The following is a 24,595-nucleotide window of genomic DNA, read 5'->3' as shown; positions in this document are numbered from 1 at the left end:
GCAGTGGGGCGTTTTGGCACGGCCGTGCCCTGTGGCGGGCCTCTCCCGGGCTCAGCACGGGGCAGTCACGGAGCAGAACGCCGGGGACACGCCTCTCGCGGGTCACTGAGGGGACAGCGCCGGGCGAGCCGGCTCCCTCAGCCGCGCTGCCCGCTCTCAACATGGCCGCCGCGCCCGCTTCCAAAATGGCCGCTGCGGCGCCGCGCCCCCGCCGGAAAGCTGCGCGCCCGGCGCTCCATGGCCGCGGCCGCCCCGGGCATCTCTATGGCAGCGGGCGCTGCCCGGGCCCGGCGGCGGGAGGATGCCCCTGGCTGCCTACTGCTTCCTGAGGGCCGTGGGCAAAGGCAGCTACGGGGAGGTGAGCCTGGCGCGGCACCGCCAGGACCGCAAGCAGGTAGCGAGGGGCTGGGCTGCGGGGCACGGGCACTGCGGCGGGCGCAGCTCGGCGTGAGGGCAATGGCCGGGCCGGGCTGGGGGTGGCGCGGCGTCTGCTGGGCTGTGACCCACACCCAGCTGTGGCTCGGCTTTGGCTGGTGGTCCTGACACACGTCGGGACTACCAGGGACGCGGCATGGTGTGAGGGTGCAGGTGTGACTACGGGCAGGTGCCAGCGTGGGGCTGTGACCGTCACCAGGCGCTGGGCTGTGGCTGCAGCCTGCCGGGCTGATGGTTCTGTTCCCTTGTCTGGAAGAACTTTTATTAAGGGCGAGGAGAAGACTCTCCCCGAGAAGGTTTTGGTTGTGTTAAGAGTAAAAGCACAAGCATTGTTGTTGGCAAACTGAAATAATCTGCCTAGTCTGGTCAAAGCAAAGGTGTTTGATAGGGAATGTGAGAGAGCAAAGAAAAGAGGATGGAGAACACCCAGAGATCAGTGCCGCAGGAACCTCCTCTATGTCCGGGATTTTATCGGAGGTGATTGGAGAAAGTTCGTTCCCAGCAGGGATCAGAGGGTGTGTCCTTCCCAAGTGCGGGCAGTTCCCTGCTTGGAATCGCCCGGTGAATCCCTAGGACCTGTGGCTGGGGTAGCAGTGGTGGCAGGACTTGTTCCCTCCAGGCCATCAGCGCAGTGCACAGTCCACGTCCTCAAAGAGCTGCTCACCTCATCCTAAAAGTAACCAGTGCACCGTGGTCCCTTTCGCTTGGATACAGGTCCTTGGATTTCATTGTGCTGCTGCTGCTCATTAACGCAGGCGAGAGCCTCGCTTCCTGTTCGTAGCTGCATCATAAATATTTGGTGTGGTTTACTGTATTTTATCTTTTGACAGCTTTTACGAACTTTGTAGCACGATGATCAGGATTTTTTGTTGAGGCTTTGACACAGTGCCGCGTGTTCTCTGGAAGAAATTGTGCCTTACTTAATTGAATACTGGATTTTTGTGGAGAAGGTCAAGTAACTTTAAATGTTTAAAACAAAACAAAATTGAATTCATAGACAATTTGGCACCAAATAAGGTGGAAGAACGTTGCAATAGACTTCAGTAGAGAATCTTGCCAGGAAAATATGCTCATTAAACTAAATATAATTGATACTGAGTTTAAAGTAAGGCTAGTAGATGTTCTATTTGCATTTTGGTGTGTATCTTCCAAAAGATGCTTAAGCTTAAACTATTTCCACGCCTAAAGACAGAGTTGTAGTTGACTTGTCACATAGAACACAGTAGTTGCAGTGTTTCTGTTTTATTTTGAAATAGAGTGATGCTGTACACAATTAGTTTTGTGATGTTCCTCCTGGAAGCTTTGCATCATGACAGGTTCTATCCAGTAGGCTTCTGAAACACCAAGTCACGAGGTGCTGTGGATTTCCTGGGTAATTGGTTCCCTTGGTATATAGGAGCACTAATTAATTGTGCTGGGCTAATTAATAGGTGCCGCCTGGACAGCAGACACTGGACCATCTCTGAGGATGCTAACATTTAGCAAGTAAAAATATTTTAAAAGTTTTTGTTTGAAACCTCTCCAACAAGGGCAGGTTCAAGCATAATCATTATTGTTCTGCAGAAAGCTGATGCCCTGAAGTGATGTCCTACAAAATTTTCATCAGCATAGATCTAAATAGTGGTGTTGTGGGTGATGAAAGTGTTCTCTAGATTTTATTGTCTCATCTTCAGCTTTATGAATGTTTTTGCTGAAACCTGAAATTGCTTAGAATTGCATCTAATGTAGTACATATTAAGGAAGTAGATAACTTTTGTATGTAGCTTTGAAAAATTCTTGACCTGTTTTAATAAAGAATAAATTTAGGAATGAACATAAGACCTTTGTCTCTTTCAGATGACTTTTATAATTCGTTTGCATATGACTGCATACTTTATGTATATATTTAAGTTTACTATTGATGTGGCCTTTTTGAGAGTGACTGTGGTGCACAAACAGGTACTTCAGTCTTAAAAGGTGAATGACAGACACACGTTTAAAATGAGAGTGGGGAGAAAAAGAGAAACGTGAACATTAGTTTGAAGAAAGCAAAACACCACAAAATTCCTGAGCAGAGTTGTATTCAGGTGGATGAATGGAACATACCTGTTCCATTTTTATGGTGTAAGGGTAGAGAAGAAGAAATTGTGCCTAACTTTCAGCCAAAATGCAGTCTCCGTGTAGAATAATGAGTGAAGATTTCAAACACTGCATTACCTTTAGGTCTGGGGAATTCCCTAGGGCTTCTGCAGTTACTTTCATTCTTACCCTACATGTCTTTTTCAGTATGTCATCAAAAAGTTAAACCTTAGAAGTGCTTCCAGCCGTGAGAGGAGAGCAGCAGAGCAAGAGGCACAGCTCCTGTCCCAGCTGAGGCACCCCAACATTGTTACCTACAGAGAGTCCTGGCAGGGGGATGATGGCCACCTCTACATTGTGATGGGCTTCTGCGAGGGGGGAGACCTCTACCACAAACTCAAGGAGCAGAAGGGAAAACTCTTGCCTGAGAATCAGGTGGTGGAGTGGTTTGTCCAGATTGCCATGGCACTGCAGGTACAGTGAAGTGTAGTTCTGTCACCTTCAGATACAAACTTGACTTTTTATGTATTTAAAAATTCGAGCTAAGCTGCAGCCTTTGGATTCCTGTTTGGCTGGGTTAGCATCTAAATACAATGGTATTAGTACCTTAAAAATGCATCATTGCAGTCAAATCAACTATTTTAAGTTAAAAATTGCTGGCATATTTTATGTCCACATCTCTGTAGCACAGTAGACAGTGGTTGCCTTTTGGGTGTTTGCAACTCTTATCTGAAATGCTTCTCTGGTTTGAAAGTTTGCATTTAATTTTAAAAATGTAGCTTTTTTGGCAGGAAAAAAGCATATTATTTCAGAAGCATTTTGTGTTCAGTCTTTTTATTGCCGTTTTTAATGGTAAATTTAGACTGCTAATGCATAATTTCTATTAAACCTTATCCTACTCTTTTAAATTTCTAATTGGAGGTTATCGAGTTTTAAAGGCAATTGTTACAGCAATAAAGACCAGATATAGATGGTTAACTTTAAAGAATAAGAAATTGAACAGAAAATTCTAGCTTAAGTTGGCCGTTGTGGTCAAAAATACTCATAATTAGTGTATTGCCTGTTGTTTATTATGACTAATTTTCTTCCCTGATTATACAAAGCTCACATTGTAATTTCCTCTGAATTTTTTGGACTAAGATTGTCAAGAAATGAAAGCAGCAGAAAGTGAGTTACAGTCTTAACTTTGCACTTCTATTTTTTCTGCTGATTTACAAGGGCCACGCAGGGAGATTTGGTAAAAGCAGTGCCAAGTTTTGGGCCCCTGCCTGTTGTCAAACATTAAAATATGTTAATTTTTAATGTTATTTTGCCAGCACTGTCCTAGCAGGTCACTCCTGACCTTGAGAGCAATTTATGTGTTTCTTCTGCTTTTGTGTTTTCTTTCCTTAACTCGTGTAATGAGATTTTACTTTTCAGTGTAAATGAACCAATTAGGAGTTAATTAACCTTATTTATATGATTTTCCCCCTAGTATTTACATGAAAAACACATTCTGCACAGAGATCTTAAAACTCAGAATATTTTCCTGACACGAACAAACATAATCAAAGTGGGAGACCTGGGAATAGCCAGAGTATTGGAAAACCAGTATGACATGGCCAGCACTCTCATAGGCACCCCTTACTACATGAGCCCTGAACTCTTTTCTAACAAACCCTACAACTACAAGGTATAGTATGAAAATGTCATCTCTCTTTTCTTAGGAACATTATTTTATTTGTCTGAGATCATTACAATCTTATCTGTGGTTTTTAGTTTCTTATTCCTTCCAAGTCCTTTTAATCTTCCCAAAGACCAAATGAAAAATAGGAGAGAGATTAGTAGGAATGTTTGTTTCTGGAACTGTGTTTAGGAACTCATATCACAGCCAAGGTGTTCAGCAGGCAGCCTGTACCTCACCCAGCTAGAGAGACAGAGAATGGGAACAGAAGTATCAGTTTCTGTTAGAGAGATACACATTCTGAATTTATTATGTGCCAGCCAGAAAGTTTTGCACTCAAAAGTTGTATTAGAAATAACAGCAGCATTAAAAACAAAGAAAATTTTAATGAGAGGAATAAGCAGTGTTATTGTGGATTTAAAATAGAATAAAGCAAGCATGTTCCCCTTTTCAGCTCTTGCTGTAAACCATACACCACATAAATATGAGTGCAATGAGCAAGAGCTGAGGGGAAACTTCTTCCAATGAAAAATCAAAGTTTTTCATTTACAATTAGGACTGATATTGTACTAAAAAAGGAAACAAGCAACTCTCCCCCCAAAGGTAGTTGATTTATATGTTTCCTTTTGGAAAAAACTTGGGAATATTTGTAAGAAAATAATTGACTTGATCAAAATTAAAAAGAGAAGAGTGAGACTAAAGCCAAAAGTTTGCAATGGAATTTGGGCTTAATTAGAATGGTGTCATTAAAAGCCTCTTTGAAAGCAGGTAGCTAAGTCCAAAAATAAAGCTTGTACAATTACTAAGAAGTTCCCAAACATTTTCTGTTCCCCTTTTTTCAGTCTGATGTTTGGGCCTTGGGCTGCTGTGTTTATGAGATGGCTACACTGAAACATGCCTTCAATGCCAAGGATATGAATTCCTTGGCTTATCGAATTATTGAAGGAAAGGTAAAAACTCCAACATTTTTTTGCATGTGCTTGGATTTTCTGTCTAGAAACTGAGATTATCTTTTCTAATCAGAAATACTATATGGAGTTAAAAATACTTGCTTGTAACATACACCATCATGTGTTGTTTCGTGGTAGTGGATGATGTGATACCACACCAAGGGAGGTATTCCTATGTAGGTATGTCTAGAGTTTCTTGTTATCTCTTTGTGTAATGAGTATTTTGATTAGTTTTCAAAGTTCTGAGATGATTTCCTTAATTTGCTTCTAGTTTTGCATAAACGTTGCATAAAAATTAGATTACTGTGTGATGCCATTTTCCTGTTATGTAAAATTAGCTTATTTAAGTGTCTTCTTGCTTTGGCATATAATGAAGTTAATACTGATTTATTTTATATAAATTTTAAGCCTATTTACAGAACTTTGACTGTTGATATTAACAAAATTTGGAACAGTTCTTAGACACACTTGGGATTTCAATATTTTGTTTAACATTAAGCAGTTAGGTAACTTTTAGCATTTGAACAACGAGTCTGTTTTTTATACAAAATTTTTATGTAGCCAACCATAATGGTCACACATAAACATTCTAAAAGTAGCCCCTGTTGATGAATACATTAAATAATATCAGGCTTCCCTTTCCTTTCACAGCTGCCACCCATGCCAAAGGATTACAGCCCACAGCTAGTAGAAATAATACAAACTATGCTCAGTAAAAAACCTGAGGAAAGACCTAGTGTGAAAAGCATCCTGCGACAGCCGTATATCAAACAACAGATTTCTGTGTTTTTGGAAGCCACAAAGGCGTAAGACATTTGAGTGATTCTGTGCAAAATAGTCATGTTATTGTCATCTTTTTTTAACAACTTTTCCTAGGTTATGTAGTGGGATAAAATAAGTTTTGTTACGGGCAGCTACCAAGCATATGAACATGAGTTTCTTTGAATTCCTTGAGAAATATGAGCGAATTAGAGTGGAAAATCTTTTTTTTTTCTGCAAATGCAGGATAAAACTGCATAGTGCTTAGAAATACAGAATTGGTAGAGAAAACACTTCCTTTTGATATACACTGATGTAATAACTTTTCTTTGTCAGGTTTAGTCAGTTATTTTACTGCTTCCAGGTAGAACTGACCTGGTGCTCTGCAGAATAAGTGTACATTGCTGGCAGAGTTTGAATCATGCTTTTAAGGTTCTTTTCTAGAATTGAAAATGAGGGTATTGTGCACAGTATCTGATGCTCTTTGTATGAAAGCTCTTTAGTGGAGTGGGTTTTTTTAAATTAGTATAGTCTAAAGAAATATTTTAAGATCTTGTTAATAGTAATCGAATGAGCAACTTTCATTTTATTTACAGGAAAGCTGCTAGAAATCATAAGAAAACAGTGAGTTCTAAACCTAAAGACCCTTGTTCTGTCATCTCAGCAAAGAATGAATCTCGCAGCAGGAATGTTCCACACCAAAACCACTCCTCTGAGCAAGCCAGAAAATACAAGGTTGTAAGATATGGGGTTTTTTTACCTTAAAAAAAAAAGGCAACAAAGCCCAAATCCCTCTTGCTTTTTCTAGATTAAAAACTCAGTTTTATAAGAAAGCATGAGCATTCCTGAAAATATTAGATCTGAATCCCAGAAATGTGGAAGATTCATATTAGGGAATTAATTGTTTCTGGATAAGAGTGGAAGTAATTAAACACCTATGGATCCATGAAGCTAATTGCAAGATCTATAAGATGTTAACTGTGGTTTTATGAGTTACTCTTGGAGTATTTGGGGTCAAATAATTTTTCAAATATTTCATGAAAAGTGGTAGTAGTTTTTTTCCAGTCAAAAGCATATATTTAAAAATAATTATAGTCACAACCAAAATTGTTTATTGTTTAAAATTCTTCTCAGTGGTTAGAACAAACCTTTTGTAATGGTTAATCTTGTGCATTTTTTTTTTTTTAATTTCCTGTAGTAAGTCTGCTGTTCTGGGTTTGAGCTTTCAGTGCTGAAATACTGAATATATGTGGTGGAGCACATCATAAAATCTCTTGGTGCTTGTTCCTCCCTTAGGGAAGAGCCAGGAGAGTACAGCTTTTCTTTCATGGTCCTGGTGAAAAGTAGCTGTATTCCATGTGTATAAACCAATACCTGAAATAGGTAATTTGCAAATCTGTATCTCTTTAAAAATGTGGATTTTGACTTTTTTGAGGCTCCTAATCTGTTATTGATCATAATTTTCTTCCAGTTTATGTGCTCTGGTATGTTCTTGATTTTCCTTAAGTGCTTTGAGACATCTTTCATATGTGTGTAAAACCCAAAAGATAATGACTTTTTTTGTTTTTCTTTTTATCCTAGGATGAAGAAGACTGCATCAGTAAATGTAAAGCCACCAAATTTTGTCCCTCAGAGAAACCAGCTGTTGAATTGGAAAGAAAATCAAGCAAAAATGATGTGAACAGCTTGGGAGACTCCATAGCTACAGTCAGTGGAGTGAACATTGATATCTCCCTGCCTGAAAGGATGAAGTGTGAAAGGTGTGGCAGCGAGTGTATTCCAGAGAATAACAAAGCAAAGCATTTACATGTTCCAGGCCTTTCTAAAATAACATCTAATAACCCACCAATTAAGGAAGATGGACAACAGCAAAGAGCAAAACAGCCTTTTAAAGCTGCAAGTGTTGAGTCTAAGCCATCTTCTGTTGATTCTGTAGAAGAGGATGATAACACTTTGAAACTCCTAGAGCCTGTATCAAAAGACCAAAAGCAAACTGAGCTGGTAATGCTTTTATGCTTATTTGAAGTAGATTAAACCAGTGGCCAGCTCTTAAAATTTAGAGAGCTACTGCACGTGTTTTTCTGTCAAAGTGGGATGTTGCTGATGCAATTACTGAGATTCTTAAGTAGTTAGCCTTGGGTTCAGATCTTCAAAGGCAATATGGTGAGGTAGTTTTGGGATTGCATCTATATAGATTATTTGAATTCTGGTTTTACAGGAGAAAAAAATTGGTTTTCCAGCTGAAAACAGAGAGGGTAAGAATAGTTTTTAAACTTTTGTTCTGTGTTGTAAATAGGCCTGAATAAATCTTGATTTGGATGGGGGGCTAATTGGTGGTGATTGTCTTTTACTGCATTTTGGTCTACCATGAGCTTTTTAATGAGAAATCATTATTTGTTGCAGAGTTTGGATTCTACTGAAAAGCTGCTAGCACCCTTTATTCCTGTTGTAATTCAAGTAAGTGTCCTTCTTTGAAGGTTTAGTAGCTAAAAATGCTGTAACAGCAGGTTTTTTATCTCTCAAATAAGAATTTATTGTGGTTGTACCTGTGCCGTGTTAAGGTGGTTGCAGTCCAAATAGTAAAGTGGCCTGTTTTCACATCTTTTAAGAGTTTTGCGTAAATCTGGAAATGACAGGACTGCATTTTTAAAAAAATGCTTTTATTTATTAGGATGATGTCAGTCATGGAACTTCAGGAGATGCTCAGGGAAAAATGACCTTTCACATGCAGCCTCACAGCTCTGTCAGTGAGCCCTCTCTCTCACGACAGCAGCAGCAGAAGAGAGAGCTTCCTGAAGGCTGCTCAGAGAAGGTGCAGGTACTTGAAAAATACTTCTCTTTCCTTTAAGACTCTTGTGTTTTTCCTCTTTAAATGTGGGACCAATTTTCTAAAAAAGAAATGTGTGTTTTAGTGCTGTTCTTGTTTACTGTGTGTGTCTGTAAAACTTCAGTGGTAGCAGTAGTCACTGAAGGTGACTATTACAAGCAGCCTGGGTAAATCTTTGAAAATCCCAGCACCTCACAGGGATGAGGTGGGTGTGCTACATGGGCTGTGCCTTTACTGGGTTGCATTGTTTCCTAGGAAGTTCCATCAGGACTTCTCACTGTTTGTGACTACAAGTCAGTACCTTTGGATAAAGCTACTTGTTGTGGGTGGTGGTTTAGTAGTGCTTTAGAACAGATGTGTAATGGCTGCCCTGAGCTGAGTGCAAACTGTAGGAAGAAAATCTTGGCATACACACAGGATAGAGCTCTTGTTAGTTCTTCCATGCTGAGCAGGGAGGTTCCTTTGGGGAAAGGCACAAGGCTAGAGAGAAGGGTGATTGGTGATTGATAACCTGGTTTTCTCTTTGGGTTTTGCTGTTTGGGGTGGGGACAATTGTTGCAAAAGCATCGGCAGAAAAATATTCTGGAGGAGGGGGATAAAATGTAGGGATGGAAAGAAATGGATGCAAGCAGAGATGGGGAGAGGGAAGGATCATGCTGGGAGATGTGAAGATGTTACAATAGGATTCAAAATCTCTGGCGTCCAGCTTTACCATGCAAAAGTGTCTTCTCAGCTGCAGAGTACTAAGACTTTTAATAAAAAAAGTATAAATTCTTGCTCATTTCTCTGTCAAGTTCAGAGCAGTTTCTCCTCGGCCTCTACCTGTTCCTTCTGATGTGACCCCAAAGACAGCCCAGAGGGGTGCAGAACACCCTGAGCCTGCAGATAGTGCCAAACCCAGCCAAGCAGCCATTCCAAAGGTTAGTGATGAAAACTGTGCCTGCTTGTTTTTGTCTCGTTCCTTCTGAGCAGTTTGTTCCATGAGTGTGTGCACCGTGAGTGAAGAAACGTGTGGTAGCTTCCTCTGCCTCACAGAAGCCCTGCTCAGTGTGGGATGAGCCTTGCTCAGCCTTGGAGGTCAGAAGCTCCTTTTCTAGAGTTCAGATTGGTCGCATTGAAGACAGTTTTATAATAAATAATTAAGCATTCAATAATAGCTCCATCTCCCATATCAGTTGAGAAACATTTTTTGCTTAATGGGTGATTAGGAAACAAAAGCCATAATGGTGATTGCAAATTAATATCAAATTAACTTCCTTTGAAGGAGCGACCTTTGTCAGCAAGAGAACGAAGGAGGCTGAAACAGTCTCGGGAGATGCTTCCCTCAGGTAATTTTAATGTTTCCATGTTAGCAGTTTAAGTAGATTAATAATTTCTTTGTGAAGAAATGATAACTTCTTGGCTGTTCTTCACTGCCAACTTCAGAATGGTGCACTAAGGGGCTAGTTATGTGTTAAATAAAAAAGTTGTTAACATGTCTGTATTTTTCTGCTTTTTAGTTATGCTCAGTTGTGTTCTGTGTTGACAACTTGTCTTTGAAATGTACATGAAATATAGAATATTCACTTCCAAACAGAAGCTTCAATGTTATCTGTTAGCAGAACACCTACTTCCCTGCCTGCCTTCTGCTAGGTGATAGATTTTTTTCTTTCATGAGCATGAAACTAATTCAGAATACAAACAACTTAGTTGTAAATACTGTCAAAATGTCATCCTTCCAGTTGTTCCAGCGAGACAGTCATTAAATAGTGCAGGAGTTGAAGTGAAGTCACTTGTGGGAAATTGTGTTAAAGTTCCTCAATCCTCTTCAGATCCCAGTATTTCTCAGGTAAACTTTGTCAAAAGTATTTCTTCCATGTAGGAACAGTAATTTATGCCATGTTGCTGAATTACTTTCAGCAATTAGAGTTTTCGTTATTTATTCCCTCTTCCTTAGAGAAAGAGAGAAGCCCACTGCCTGTCTGATGATGAGCTAAGCTCTTCCACAAGCTCTACAGACAAGTCTGATGGTGATTCCAAGGAGAGGTAAGGATTTTGTTTAATACTATGCAAGAGTTTTCACTGCTATACTGGATCTTGACTTGGAGTGGAAAAAAAATGGTTTTCACACTTTCTCTCTGCATAGTGAGTGATTGAGAAGTATGTGATGCACAGAGCAAAGTGCAGCCCCATTGAATTATTGTCTCTCTGTGACTATACACTTTCCATGCTCAACTTTCTGGGCTGTGGGATTGTGTCCTTTTGGTTTTGTGAACTGTAGCTTCCCAGGAAACCAGTCTTCCAGAACCAAAGGACATCTACCGTCAGGAGGCATTAAAAGCACAAGTTAAAAGGTGCCAATGTGCTTCCTTTCCACTGTAAATGAGGCTTAATTTATCTCTGATTTTTATCAGTGTAAGCAGCTTTCAAGAGTTGAAATTTGTTGCATTACCAGAGTGAGCAGTAGCCAGTAGGATTGTGAAGTTTTGCAGTGAGAGTTTTAAAATGGGCTCTGAGCCATTGTAAAATGAAATAGTACTGATGTTGCTATTGCTAAAATTGCTCCACAAGGAATTTAACATAGAATACTTACTAGAACCTCAGTAAACTCATTGGAAGCCCTTGGAGTGCAGCATGGAAGTTGCATTTGATGGTGACTGAATTATTTCTTCCTTCTCTCCTAGGAAAAGCAGTGTGAATGAAATGAATGACTTGGTGCAGCTGATGACATGGACACTGAGAATGGACTCCAAGGAGAGCTCTGAGTGCTGTGTAACCTCGACCCCAGCCCCAGAGTTTAAGCTTAATAGAAAATATCGAGATACTTTGATTTTGCATGGAAAATCACCTGATGAATCAGAAGAATTAAAAATAGAAGAGATTCCTTCAGGTCTGTTGCTCTGGGGTTCTGTGGTAATAGTTAAAGAGTCATCCCATATTCTTCTGCAGAATATGAAAAGTGTCTGTACTGAAAGTAATTACTACTGCACTGATTTTTTTTTATTTATTTTATTTTTAATAGATATGCTATTGGTCCCTTACAAGATTAGGAGAATGGTTGAAATCCTGAGATCTGATGTGGTGCAAGGATTGGGAGTTAAACTTCTTGAGAAGGTCTACAGAATCATGGAAGAAGATGATGAAACAAAAAGAGAGGTGAATGTCTTTGATAATAAAATTGTTTCATTTCTTTTCTGAAATGAAATTGTTTCATTTCAAAAAATGAATTGTTTTAATTTCTTTCCTAGATAAATAAGCAAGGTCTTGACCCTATTGAGATAGGGTAAACCTTGGTTCCAGAAAGTCTCTGTGTAGTCATGGGCAGGCAAGGACCTAAGTACATTGTAATTTTCACTCTTAAGTTAGATTCTAGATGTAGACTATGTTCAACTGCAACTTCTTCAGAAACCATTAGAGCTTTAGAATTGTACCATGGTCCCCGAGTTTGAGGAAGGTGTGAGGGATGCAAATAACTTTACTGTGTACTGTTTCTTCAGTAAGAATTTCTTCTGTCTCTCAAATTTTTGCCTTCAAATTACTTGCCTTATGCCCCTTATGTCCAAAATAAGAAATTATTTAACATCAATCCTCAATAGAGGCGAATGAAGAATACCTCCAGGTCCTTTGTTTCAAAACTTGGTTACACTTACCCAGGCAGTATTTGATTTGTAACCTGTGAAGATCTTGTATTTTAAATCTTTTGGGTGGGATTTGAAAGTCTCTTGCTTTTAAACAACAGTGTTCATTTTTCTTCTCTCTCACCTACATTGCCAAGCTTCAAATGCTTCTTTCAGCTGAGTGCTTTGGGATTTTTTTGTTAATATTTTAGTAGCTTCTGCTTTTTTTTTCCACGCCAATAAACGTTGTGGGTTTTGTTGTGTGTGTGTTCTGAACAGCTGCAGTTACGGGAGCACATGGGAGACAAGTACGGGAGTTACAGTGCAAAGGCTCGGCACCTGAAATTCCTTGAAGAAAATGTGAAGCTCTGACCAGAATCTTTTCCTTGCAGAAAACAACTGTTTTTTAGCTCCTTTGATAGACTGGACCAGCTTACAAAGCATGTTCGTCCACTCATGTCCTTTGCTAGAATAAGGAGGTGAACTTGCAGAAAAAATTAAGAGTTTGTAGTAATATTTTTCATGTTACAATGTGAACCAGACTATCACTTTCTCAGAAGAGAAACTGTTTAGTTTTTTTTTCTCTTAAAAAGTTGTTTTCATAGATGCAAATAGGGGTGGATACCAAGTTTTGTATACTAAGGAGTGTCAAGAAAGATTATGTTCTGGTTTGAATTTGTCATAGCAAAAGGTTTTTGATATGGTCTCATACTAAATATAGTAACAAAATCTCTGCCAAGGCTCTGATGTGATAAACTATAACCTATTACATCAGATAGTTGTGAAAATTTAGCATGAAGAGACAATTACTGATTTTTGTGGAACTCGAGGTCCTCAGGTTGTATAAATTGCCAAGTCCAAGTGCTGAAGGGGGCAGCTGTACTGCTTGAAAGGAGAGACATTGCTCGTGAGCTTTGTTGCTGGGAGAGTCACCAAGGTAGGGAGAAAAAAGCATTTGGTAACAGGATAAAGTAAGTCTGAAAATGTTTGCAAGGAATGCAGCCATGGTTACCATGGTTCCAGCTGGAGAAATCCCTTTGCCTTACAAATACCAATTCCTTTTAGGAATGCAAGTGCCCAAGACCAGAATCACTTAGGGAAAAGATAAAACACTTATTTCTCTTTGTTTGCATCCACAGTGTCTCACTACAGCCCCCAGGCATTGTTGTATACCATACCTACAGGAAAAGCACATGTTTTTTAAACAATAAAGAAGTAAAATGGAATTGAATTTGTAAAATAAAATTATAAATGACCAACCTGCCTCTTTTCTGCCTGTAGCTGAAATGCTGTAACCTCCAGCAGCTGTGAGGGAGCTTACTAACTAGTAAAATAAAATGCCATACCTATGGATCCTGCTGCCTTTCACACACATGCTCAAGTTACAATGTTTCAAGAGCTATTCTTACTTCTTGTTCTCAGAGAAATTGATTTAAAACAAAAACTGGCCCTCTGCACCCTCCAATCCTAGAACAGTTATTTTCAGAACTCTGGGGTATGTACCATTTCACAGTATTTGTTACAACCTGGCACTAGTGACAGCTTGTTTTGCACACAGTTAGAAATATTTCAGTAGAAGTCCAGCTGTTTATTATCTTTTAGGCTATGACAACAGCTTAGCTAGAATTAATTTGATTTACTTTGTTCCTTTTTAGTAAAATACTCAAGATGTGACCTCCAGTAGTCTTCTGAAGTTATTTCCCCCCTCCCTGTGTTCCCAGTGACTCCCAAAACTCCAGACCAAATTTCCAGCTGTCATGCTCCCTGCAGAGCTTAGTTTTATACAAAGCACTAAGAAAAAACCCAAACACTAAGCCAAGAAGTTATTTCTCAATGGAAATTAATTTAACAAACAAAGTAACAGCCTGGAAACCATAACTTTTTAGCTTTTAGAATGTCTCTTTGGCTTCCTGTCTGCTGCCTTCTTCTCTTCTGTGCCCGACTCCTGGACTGGCAGCCACTTGAGGGGATTGCGGCGGTACATGGGCCATGGAGGGAGTGTCAGCTGAGGGCAAAGGAGGGGAGTCAGAATCATGCACACTGAGATGAGGCTAAAGAGCTGTTCTGTACAGCTGCTTAAGAAAATCTTCATCCCTGACTTATTTAGTCCTAATAAAATTCATACAATTTTACCTATATTTAAGGTTTACATTGCAAAGTCATGCTTAAGTATGTGACTAAAGCACCCCAGGTTGTTGCAAGGAGGACAGCAGTGACCCTGAAGAAAAAAGGACTCCTGAGGTGACACCAGCATTCCCAGCCCCTCCCACACTGCAGTGAGACCCTCCCCTTGCTTGGTACCACGGGTAAGTAAGGAAGGAGCAGATGGATGACTATGCCAGAGAGTTACAGGGGCTTTTCAAAACAGTGATGTGTGTGTGTGTGTGTGTGTCTTGAGTAGTGATTTGTCAAATTGTGCTGAAAGGTATATGAACCACATGTAGAACTGGATTGGGAGTGCCCCAGTAGGAATGGGACAATTTTCATGCATGGACAAGGAATTACTCCTGAAATTCCATATTCTGCCTCCTTGTCAGGGCAGGGGACAGCAGCAAAATTGTCCTGACAAGCTGCTACTGCACAGAAAGCCTCCTTGTCCTTTCTGTTACCAATGCTGTCAGCTGGACTTTAACTTATAATTGAAATGAAAAATCAACTCAAAAGTGGTATTAAATTGCAAAAATTCTGGTAGCACTTCAAAAAAAAAAAAGCACTTAATGGGCTGGAAAGCAGTTTATGCAGATCAAAGGAAGCACAATGGATTAATAAATCTGAATTGCATAGCAAACACTAGTCTGTGCTGACAGCCCCTCAATTAAGCAATTATTCCAGATTAAACAGTGCATGTATTTTTTGGTTTGGAGAAAACATTCTTACCAAACATGATAAAGCAAATCCAGCCATAACTATGTAGACAGTCCATCCAAACTGTTCAGTGATGTATCCATAGATGAAACCAATTACCTAGAAAAAAAAAAATAAAAATCAAACTTTAAATTAAGAAAAATATTTCCCATGACATGATTAAGTTGCAGGGGTACATTTAAGAAAATACAGGTTTTTCAACAGCACATACATCTTTCCTACCTTTCATACATCTTTCTATAACCTTTTCAGAATTGCATGCCAAGGAAAACAAAAGGTGGGAGGACAGAAAGTTTTAATCCACGACAACCCCTCTGACTTTGTTTAAAGCTTTTAGTGACCCCAAACAACAAGAAAACTGTAAGATCAGAAAACAAAATAGTCTTTTAAGTTCTCACCCACAGGTCTACTATACTTACTGCAGAGACAAGAATGATTCCTTGAAAAATCTGTTCTGCTAATTTTTGGCCCTTGTAGTCCTGTGGAAAAAGACACTTTTTAGTCAGTTATTCAAACACAGACCTGCCCCTTTAACTCTTTCAGGTTAGATCCTACAGTCTACCTGACCATGGGTTCTCAGCATTTTTGTTCAACTTTCAAAACAGATTGGAATGACTTTTCTTACAGTGGCTGAAAACACCTCCTCTGCAGGCTTGACCACATGACCTAGAAACAGAAGCAAGCACTGTCTGATCAGGGTAAGTAATGCAAGTTCAAAATCCCATTGTAGTCACCTTAACATCACTAAGTAGAAGCTGTTATCACCACAGAAGAGGGTGTGGCATCCGTGTTTTGGAGAAGACTGACAGGTATCTCTAGGGGGGGTGCCAATAGGATGGTGCCAGACTCTCTTCAGTGGTGCCCAACGACAGGATGAGGGAGCAATGGCCATAAACTAAGACACACTAAGTTCTACCTCAACAGAAGGGAAAATTGTATGTTGAGGATGGGAGAGCGCTGGGACAGGCTGCCTAGAGGGGTTGTGGAGTCCCTCTCTCTGGAGACATTCCAAATCCACCTGGATTCATTCCTGCTCCAGGTGACCCTGCCTTTTCAGGGTTGGACAGGATTATCTCCAGTTCCTTCCGAACCCAACTAATCTATGTTTGCATGACGTTAGAAAACGTGGCTCTCCGGGAGCCTTCAGTCCGTCTACAGCAGAGGAAGGAAAGCACAGAGGGGCGTCCCTTACACAGCCGCGTAATGCCTTCCTTTTACAACATACAACATCGGAGTCCCAGCTCCCAGGTCAAAAGCCGGAATTACACGGATTCCCCTAGCCGTGCCTCGTACACGGGTGCCAAGGGGACACCAAAACGTGCGCCCGGCCGTGCCGCGGGCGGGCCCTACCATCTGCGTGGGGATGGAGCGGAACACGCTCAGCATGGCGGCGGCGCTTCTCGGGCTTCTTCCCGCTTCTCTTCGCAGCCGTCTCCGCGCTCCCGGGCGGGGCTCTGTCGTTCGCGGGGCGCGGCGCGGCCTCCCTGCGGCTACCGGCGCTCGTCTCGGCGGAGCGGAAGGCGGCTGCCGAGCTGGCCGGAAACACGCCCCGTCCGCCCCGCCCCGAGCTCCGTCGGCCGGGAGCGCCGCCTCCAGCCTCGGTTATCGCCTCGGCGCCGCCGCCGCCGCGGGGCTGCTCCGCTCCCCGCCGCCCGCAGGTACGCATCTCCTCGGCAACGGCGGCTTCGCCCCGCAGGACCCCGGCCGAGGCGCCGCGGGGCCGCCTGTCGGGAATCCGCGCTAACTCGCCGGCCCGCGGGCCGCCCTCCCGCCCGAGCCTCGGGCTCGCCTCAAGGAGCCGCCGGCGCCGCCGCGGCCCCGGTAGCGCGGGGGGTGGCGGCGGTCAGGCACCCGGGCGGGCACCCGCGGTGGCGGCGCGGGCGGACGGTCCGTGAGGGGCCGGGGCGGTGCGGGAGAGCCGGGCACGGACCCGCCGACCCCGGAGCGGCAGCGTGCCCGCAGAGCAGCTCGGGGAGCGCCGTGTGTGTTTTACTGTGGTCCGTGACCACCCCTGTGCGTGCGGCGTTCTGTCACTGCCCTCAGCCCGGCTGCCGCGTGTCGCTGAGGCACCGGCCGTGTCCGCGCTCGGCTCAGCCCTGGCGCTGGCAATTGCAGAGCGCTTCGTTCCACAGCGGGACGTGGCGTTGTGTGCTTCCCAGGCAAAGCTCCAGCTGTGCGGCGGTGCTCGAGACAGAGCTCAGGGCAGGGATTTTGTTGGGCCCCGCTGATGTGTCTGCCCTGAGGAAGAAATGCAGCGAGAAGGAGGTGGTTCTGATACATAGAACAGTCACAGAACAGTCTGAGGTGGTTTAAGTTAGGGATTTCACAAGTCTCTCACGTTTGTGGAATTTTGCGTGTTGTTAAAGAGCTTTCTGCGTGTTACTTGAGAGCTCCTTCACACGCCAGGATTCACAACTCTTGTCCTGATTTCACGTTGACGCTTAAATAATGAACAAGCATGTTTGATTTCTTACCGAAATTGCATTGTTGTGTTTCTACCACCTATAATATGATGGTGGTGCCTTCTTTCCACTTTTGTGATCTGTTCTGTGTGATGACACTTCAGCTGAAACTCTGATGTATGTATTTTATGTAGAGAATGTAATGGTTTTTAAAGCATATAATGCTGTTTGTTAAAATCTTGTAAACACCAAAATCTTGCTGCTGGTTAAGTATGGAAGGAAACTAATGTTTTATCTTATTGTTCAGGTGCTTCCAGTTCAGATAGTTAAATAAATAGTTTCAACAGTAAAGCACCTCTTCTCTCCCCGTTCACTCCTGGAACCAGCTGCAGAACTCAATATTCAACACCAACAGAACAGATGATTTGGGGACAGAAGCATCATAAAGTCACCCCAAGACAAAAACATACATAATTTTCCACATCTTCTCAGATGACTTTTGACTGGCAGGAATTTGGCTATTTTTTTTTTCCTGTCAGTGAAGTAAGTGGCAAGATCTGCGTGTCTCCTTTTTATCTCTGAGATCTTTAGCTATGTCATTGTAGTGGGGGGTCCCTAACATGAGAAGGACATGGACCTGTTAGAGTCCCTTTCCAGTGCCTAAAGAAGCTCCAAGAGAGCTGGAGAGGGACTTGGGACAAGCACATGGATGACAGGACAAAGGGGAATGGCTTCAAACTGACAGGGGAGCTTTAAATGAGGTATTACGAAGACATTCTTCCCTGTGAGGGTGGTGTGGCCCTGGCACATGTTGCCCAGAGAAGCTGGGGATGATGTCTGGCCATGGCAGGAGTTGGAACCAGGTGATCTTGAAGGTTCCTTCCAACACAACCCATTCTGTGATTCTGTGGTTGTAGTTATGTGCTTCCTGATGCCATACTCACTTTTTAAAATGTGACATACAGTTTCATCTCTTTGACAGAGGGAAACATTCACTGCCTTTGATACTGAAACTTGTGACACTCCTGTTGATAGTGTGCTATGCCTCATGGAAGAATGCACTGGCAGTGACTGCTGTTACTTTTTTCTTGCAGGTTTGCAGGAACCTTATGCTAATAAAATAAGAATAGAAAAATGACGTTAAGGAAAGGTATGTGTGTATGTGTTTGTCTGATTTTTTTTTTAAATATCTTTTGTATCTGAGTTTCTCAGTTGTTGTCTGGTTGTATTGATAAAGATTTTTCTTCTTAATTTTCAGTGAACATTTCCATTCTTATTGTGGCTGTTATTATATTTTTGTTAGTTATTCATCATAACTTCCTAAGCCTCAGTGACTTCCTGAGACGGGAATTGTCAGGTATGCTGTGTTTTATTTTAATTTAAAAAAAAAAAAAAATATTTTAAGATTTAGTGGGAAAACACATGCTCTGGCCAGACAGAACCCACCATGTGGTTTGGGTGAGTGAGAGGGGGAAGTTAATGAGGTTATAGCAGGGCAGAGGGGACCAAAGGTAAGTGCAGACTACTGTAGCTCAGCCTTTTAATATGTTATGCTGTGTGTGGATATATGTGGTTAAATGTGTGCAGTTTTCTGTAAATGTGGTGTTATTCTATTCGTTAGCATCTCAGATTCTCAAAAGCACATGCTCTTAGTGTTTGATACTGGCTCACTGTAATCCACACCTCAGCTCAGACATCCAAGTGTATAACAGAAATAACTGAAGTGTTGGGAATTTTAGTGTGGTAATAATAATATAATAAAAACAAGTATGTAATTTTTACTCCACAGATCCAAGTCCCTTAGGACTTCAGCCTATAGATTTCATTCCTGCAGCTCCCCAGAGGCTGACAGATGAGAGGAATGACCAGGAGATTTCTGTGGTCATTGCAGCCTCAGACGAGAGGCTCGGAGGTGCAATTGCAGCTATGCACAGCATTTACCAGAACACCAGATCTAACGTGGTTTTCCACATTGTTACTTTGAATGATACTGTGGATCACTTGAGGTAATGGTCTTTTTATTGGATTCCCACAACATGGTGAACTTCTGTATTTCTGAGAGGAGAGCAAGCTGCCTTTCCCTGGAGCTGCACTTCCCTCACTCCCAGTCCCATCTGCTGCTGCTTATGGCAGCTTTTTGACAGGGCTGCTGTGGGAGTCCCACCATTCCTCCTGGTCAGGTCTCAGGGATGGAAAAGAAACCTCTTTTCCAGTGGGCTTATATCCAACCAGTGAGGTTAGAGTTTGTTGGTGGAAGGGTTGTAAAAGGTACGTCTACATTTCATTTAAGCAATTCAAATGCTGGCAATCATGTTTCTCCATTTTTGTAGATTGTTCCTTGATCCTGTTATTCTAACCCACTTCTGTCCACACTGATGGTTTAGGGAAGGGCCTGTGATAACAGGACTGTGTATTTCTGATAAAACAAGAAGTGACCTCGTACCTTTCACATGTCTCAGGTGTGCAGTTGCTGACTCTGGACTTGCCCCTGTGACCACACAGGACAGCACCAATGTCAGCATTGATTCCATCCCAGATGTGTTTGTTGGGCAGGGAAGTGAATGGCCGCATCAGGATCTGTGCCACTGTTAGCTGGATCTCCTGCTCTTCCCTTGATTTTGTCTCATCTAACAAGATCTGTGCCTTTGTCCTGCTTGCAGGATGTGGCTGAGGAGCCCTCTTCTGAAAAATATGAGATACCGAATTTTGGATTTTGACCCTCGTGTCTTAGAAGGCAAAGTACAAGTGGATCCCCAAAAGGCAGACACCTTCAAACCAGTGAGGATGATGCTGTTTACTTTTTGCAATTAATAGTTAGTAACAATATATTTTGATGTTGGCTTTTGAACACAGCTGGAGATCAAAACCAAATCTGTTAGCATAGAAGCAATCTTTCATAATCAAATTCCTAAATTTTGGTAAAATTAAATATCTAGATAGTGAGAGATGGATTTGAATATCTACATATGCATGCCTAGGATCATTTTTTTGCTGCTAGCCACAGTGAAGCACAGCAGCTGGCATGTCAAGCATGCCAACACCTCAGAGATGCTGCAGATCTATGTGAAGAAATAAAAAATTCTTACATAGACCAGTCTTAAAGTTAGTTTATGAATGCATACGATCATGGTAAACCAGGAATTGATGGAACCTATTTATTTTATATTACTTGTAGGATATTGCTGCCTGTTTTACTTCCTTGATAGAAGTTGTCTTGGATATTAATGCCATAGACAAGTGCCAGAAAAATCAGTCAATTTCACACTTATTTGGGCAGTTTTTTCATTTAATTCTTCACTTTTCTTGCTTTGCTCTTCTCACAGTTAACCTTTGCAAGATTCTACTTGCCCAACTTGGTACCTCAAGCAGAGAAGGTCATCTATGTGGATGATGATGTAATAGTGCAAGGTATGGGACCTTTGTTAGCTGCCACTGGCCTTATGTTGAGGTCAGTATCTTATCTCTCACAGAACCCAAACATTTCTGTACAAGCTTTGTAAATTTGAGTGAATTGGGTTAAACTGAGTAGCTTTATATGCTGTAGCAATGGACTGAACAAAGCCTAACTTGACACTTAGTCAGGATGGCTTTTGGTTTTCCTGTGCTTGCTTCCATTTTCTAGATGATATTGTTGAACTTTACAACACTCCACTGAAACCTGGACATGCAGCTGCATTTTCAGATGACTGTGACTCAACCAGTAGTAAAGTTGCTGTCCGTGGAGCAGGCAATCAGGTTAGTTTTAGTCTTGTTCAGTGATAATGCTGTAGATCTCAGGCATTTGGCAATGCTGTAAACCTAAACATGTGACTGTCCCTGCCCAAACCAGTTTTACAAATGGGACCTACAGTTTCTGTTCAGGCACAGAAAATTACTTTGAATTTTTGCTGTGCTTTACAAAGAGAGCAATTCTGATTGTGGAACAGCAGGAGGTCTGAGAACATCAAAGGGACAATTTTTCATTTCTGAATGTATAAAAAGAACTTTATATGAGACTGGTACCATATTAATAATATATTATTAAGACCATGCAGCATTCCTTATATTGTGTTGTCTGTATAATAATATTTTTATTTTATCATATTTTTATTTTATGTTTTAATATTTTTGAAACATTACACCTCTTAAACTTTCTTTCTCTCATTTTAAAGAAAGGGATATTTACTCTAACAACTTCAACTTATTCCTGTCTATTGTGATTTGTACAGAATTTTTCTTTAGGAATTTCCCCCTATATATTAAGCTATTTTCTACTTTTTTCCCTCTAGTATAATTACATTGGGTTTTTGGATTACAAAAAAGAAACCATCCGAAAGCTTGCCATGAAAGCCAACACCTGCTCTTTCAATCCTGGAGTTTTTGTGGCCAATTTGACTGAATGGAAATTACAGAACATCACAAAACAACTGGAGAAGTGGATGGCACTCAACGTGGTGTAAGTACCCCAGGCTGGGGGTGCCACCATCCTAGGGCTTGGGTTCTGCTGGTGGCATTTCCCTCTTGAATGGAGGGCTGTGTGTGTGTGTCTCTGCTACAAGTGAAAAATCAACTGATGAGCACCCTTTCAACTTCCAGAGAGGAACTCTACAGTAAGACTCTGGCTGGCAGCATCACAACACCTCCACTGCTAATTGTATTTTACAAGCAACATTCCAGTATTGATCCCATGTGGAACGTCCGACATCTCGGTACGTGTGAAGCATTTGTAATGCTGCTCCCCCAGGGTGTTTTTCCAGGTCTGTAGCTGGACCTGGATGATGTAGCCAAGTGAGCTTTTATTCCCCTATTCTGTCCTTTGTTCTTTAGGAAAAAACACCTTTGCAATTTCATCTTGGGGTTTGTGGGCCTGAGTCTTTCCTGAATGGCTGGGGGTTAGTTCTTGTACTGACTTACTCACAAAATCCTTCTGGTTTTCCACAAATATATAGTATCTGATGTGATCCAAAGTGTTTGTTCCTGTTGAGAAGGGCAGACATTCATCCTACTGGTGAAACCCCAGTGCTGGGAGAGCTTTTTCAGGTTATATTTCTGATGAACAATACATAGGCTGCTGAATTCATCTGGGTGTTAAGTGGGTTTTAAAGAACTTGGAAGGCAGTGTATGAAAACAGACACAGATCGAAGTGACATTTAGTTGCACCTGATTGTTCTTCACTTTGCCCTTATTTCTGCCTTTCCTATTACCTCCTTTCCCCATAAATGGTAAGATTGTATTTGTTAAATCCTTTGAAGTTGGTGTTTCTGTACCTTTATTTCAAATGCTAATGCTTCTTTTTCAATTGAAGGGTCTAGTGCTGGGAAAAGGTACTCTCCTCAGTTTGTGGAAGCTGCCAAGCTGCTCCATTGGAATGGACATTTCAAACCCTGGGGAAGAACAGCTTCCTATGCAGAAGTCTGGGAGAAGTGGTATGTCCCTGACCCTACAGGCAAGTTCAACCTGATCCGCAGACACTTGGAAGCCTACGAAGCAAAGTAGAGTCCATTGGAATAAATGATGACGTTTTCTCAGGAAACTTCTGGAGCCAAGCAGAACATTTTCTTTTTAGCCAACTTGTATTACAGAGCTGACCTTGCCTTCTGGAGCACAAGGTGATGGATGCACTCATTCAGGTGCAGTTCTGAAATGCACGGTCCAAAGGAGGCTCGTGTCACTTGTGTGACACAAGATGCTACTCCAGCAGCACTACAGAAAACAAGGGAAGATCTCCACAAACGAGCACTTTTGTTGATGTCATTTCAGTTGTGTTCTCCTGCTCTTTACTACATGTCTTCTAGCAGGGGAACATTTTGTCAATTACAAAGTTTCTAAGAACAAAATATAAATTCAACTGGTGCTTGCACCAGCAAATCTTGCACAGCAATGCACTGTAATTAAGAGCTGCCTGGGTTTTGTTTTGTTGTTTTATTATCTTGTGAAATAATGCCCTCAACAACCCTTTCTTGCATGAAATCTCCCAACTGCTTAAGTCTTTCTCACAGAATTCTGCAGAATTGAATCCTTCTTTGAAAAATGAATCCTTCAAAGTATTATTTCACTATGCAAAATGGTTTTAACTGCCAGTGAACACCAAACCATTTTTTGTTAAGTGGCAGATGAAACTTGGTTCAAAAATAAAGCTAATTGTAACATGCTGACTCCAGCCTCAGGTAAATGGCAATCCAATTCCACTCTTGATAAGTTAATTGATCTGGCCTTTGTGAAAGTAATCTAATTCTAATACAGTACAAACTATTTATTTTGGGGACCAGGCTGTATTAATTACAGATTAATTTTGTCATTGTTGAGTGCCTTGTAGTTCTCTTGAGCGAGCAATGCTCTGCTAGTTTTTCCTGCTCTGCCTTTCCCCATCTGGGAACTCTTCAAGTGAGATGCCTGGGCCCTCTGCAGCCAGCTGCCCATCACTTGTGCTACAGGTAAGCTGGTTTGTTTTTTAGTAGTTGTATTGTTGAGTGATAGTTATTATCAGCTGATATACATACCAGCAGCCACTGTGCCAACTATCCCATTTAATAGAGGTTTGCACTCAGGCCTGTGAAGAGCCCTTAGTGGAGGATGTTCAGACAAAAGGCTTTGTGCTCATGCAATGACAGCTGAGTCTGCCTGGTCTGAAACACAGTTAACAGGAAGAAAACAGTTGTACAGGAGATATTTAGTGTCAGGCATTAATTGTAAATATTGAATTATTTGAGCAGCTGCAGGGCCTCTTGGTAATTCTCTTGCTCTCCCATTTCTGCTACAGGCTGAGCACAGCAGCACATCCTTATTACACAGTTTTGTTCTGTATTTACCAGTTATTATTATTACCAGGTATAACAGCTGCCATCAGGGACACTCTTGGTCAAGAGCACTGGAAGATCAATCAGCTTGTTCCCCAGTGGAGATGGATTACTAAAAAAGTCATTTACCATTTCCAGTGAAGGTTCAGAACATGAAACAGTGTTTGGCAGATCTAGCTGAAATAAGGAGCATCTTCTAGCCAGTCTTTACATGTGAAAATTCTACAAGTTTTGCAAAAAATTACTGAAAAGTTATGCTCTAA

General features: G+C 41.6%; 3 protein-coding genes across 4 annotated transcripts; 2 read left to right on the top strand and 1 right to left on the bottom strand.

The window, feature by feature from the left end:
- Positions 1 to 301: 301 nt before the first annotated feature.
- Positions 302 to 13,547, top strand: NEK4 (NIMA related kinase 4). Its single transcript, XM_062500962.1, has 16 exons — positions 302 to 394; positions 2,701 to 2,967; positions 3,968 to 4,165; positions 4,999 to 5,106; positions 5,758 to 5,912; positions 6,462 to 6,600; positions 7,447 to 7,866; positions 8,269 to 8,322; positions 8,537 to 8,683; positions 9,487 to 9,612; positions 9,957 to 10,020; positions 10,414 to 10,520; positions 10,629 to 10,717; positions 11,356 to 11,561; positions 11,694 to 11,827; positions 12,568 to 13,547. The coding sequence occupies exons 1-16, from the start codon at positions 302 to 304 to the stop codon at positions 12,658 to 12,660; spliced, it is 2,400 nt and encodes a 799-aa protein (XP_062356946.1). The 3' UTR covers positions 12,661 to 13,547.
- Positions 13,548 to 13,651: 104 nt separating this feature from the next.
- On the bottom strand, positions 13,652 to 16,653 carry SPCS1 (signal peptidase complex subunit 1). 2 transcript variants are annotated; one of them, XM_062500965.1, is made up of 4 exons: positions 16,504 to 16,653; positions 15,573 to 15,632; positions 15,166 to 15,252; positions 13,652 to 14,293 (listed from the first exon to the last, which is right to left on the bottom strand). In XM_062500965.1, exons 1-4 carry the CDS (start codon positions 16,537 to 16,539, stop codon positions 14,171 to 14,173), a joined length of 306 nt encoding a protein of 101 aa, XP_062356949.1. In that variant the 5' UTR covers positions 16,540 to 16,653; the 3' UTR covers positions 13,652 to 14,170. The 2 variants fall into 2 exon arrangements, with proteins under 2 accessions (XP_062356949.1, XP_062356950.1); XM_062500966.1 differs by lacking the exon at positions 16,504 to 16,653 and adding an exon at positions 15,716 to 15,819.
- A 93-nt stretch (positions 16,654 to 16,746) lies between these two features.
- On the top strand, positions 16,747 to 23,690 carry GLT8D1 (glycosyltransferase 8 domain containing 1). The gene is made up of 10 exons (XM_062500963.1): positions 16,747 to 16,811; positions 18,650 to 18,705; positions 18,814 to 18,912; positions 19,345 to 19,561; positions 20,216 to 20,333; positions 20,879 to 20,963; positions 21,178 to 21,290; positions 21,824 to 21,990; positions 22,131 to 22,243; positions 22,841 to 23,690. The coding sequence occupies exons 2-10, from the start codon at positions 18,690 to 18,692 to the stop codon at positions 23,029 to 23,031; spliced, it is 1,119 nt and encodes a 372-aa protein (XP_062356947.1). The 5' UTR covers positions 16,747 to 16,811; positions 18,650 to 18,689; the 3' UTR covers positions 23,032 to 23,690.
- The last annotated feature ends 905 nt before the right edge of the window (positions 23,691 to 24,595 follow it).

The sequence above is a fragment of the Cinclus cinclus genome, chromosome 12, assembly GCF_963662255.1.
Source record: "Cinclus cinclus chromosome 12, bCinCin1.1, whole genome shotgun sequence".
NCBI lineage: Eukaryota > Metazoa > Chordata > Aves > Passeriformes > Cinclidae > Cinclus > Cinclus cinclus.
This window is presented reverse-complemented; position numbering and strand designations above follow the sequence as displayed.

Excerpts from the sequence above, each read along its gene's own strand:
- SPCS1 (XM_062500965.1), bottom strand. The coding sequence starts at position 16,539 with ATGCTGAGCGTGTTCCGCTCCATCCCCACGCAGATG. Across the intron at positions 15,253-15,572 it reads GAATCATTCTTGTCTCTGCA|GTAATTGGTTTCATCTATGG; the intron begins GTAAGTATAGTA and ends TTTTTTTTCTAG. Across the intron at positions 14,294-15,165 it reads GATTTGCTTTATCATGTTTG|CTGACACTCCCTCCATGGCC; the intron begins GTAAGAATGTTT and ends CTTTGCCCTCAG.
- NEK4 (XM_062500962.1), top strand. The coding sequence starts at position 302 with ATGCCCCTGGCTGCCTACTGCTTCCTGAGGGCCGTGGGCAAAGGCAGC. Across the intron at positions 2,968-3,967 it reads AGATTGCCATGGCACTGCAG|TATTTACATGAAAAACACAT; the intron begins GTACAGTGAAGT and ends TTTTCCCCCTAG. Across the intron at positions 10,021-10,413 it reads TCGGGAGATGCTTCCCTCAG|TTGTTCCAGCGAGACAGTCA; the intron begins GTAATTTTAATG and ends TCATCCTTCCAG.
- GLT8D1 (XM_062500963.1), top strand. Across the intron at positions 20,964-21,177 it reads TGATGATGTAATAGTGCAAG|ATGATATTGTTGAACTTTAC; the intron begins GTATGGGACCTT and ends TCCATTTTCTAG. Across the intron at positions 22,244-22,840 it reads GTGGAACGTCCGACATCTCG|GGTCTAGTGCTGGGAAAAGG; the intron begins GTACGTGTGAAG and ends TTTCAATTGAAG.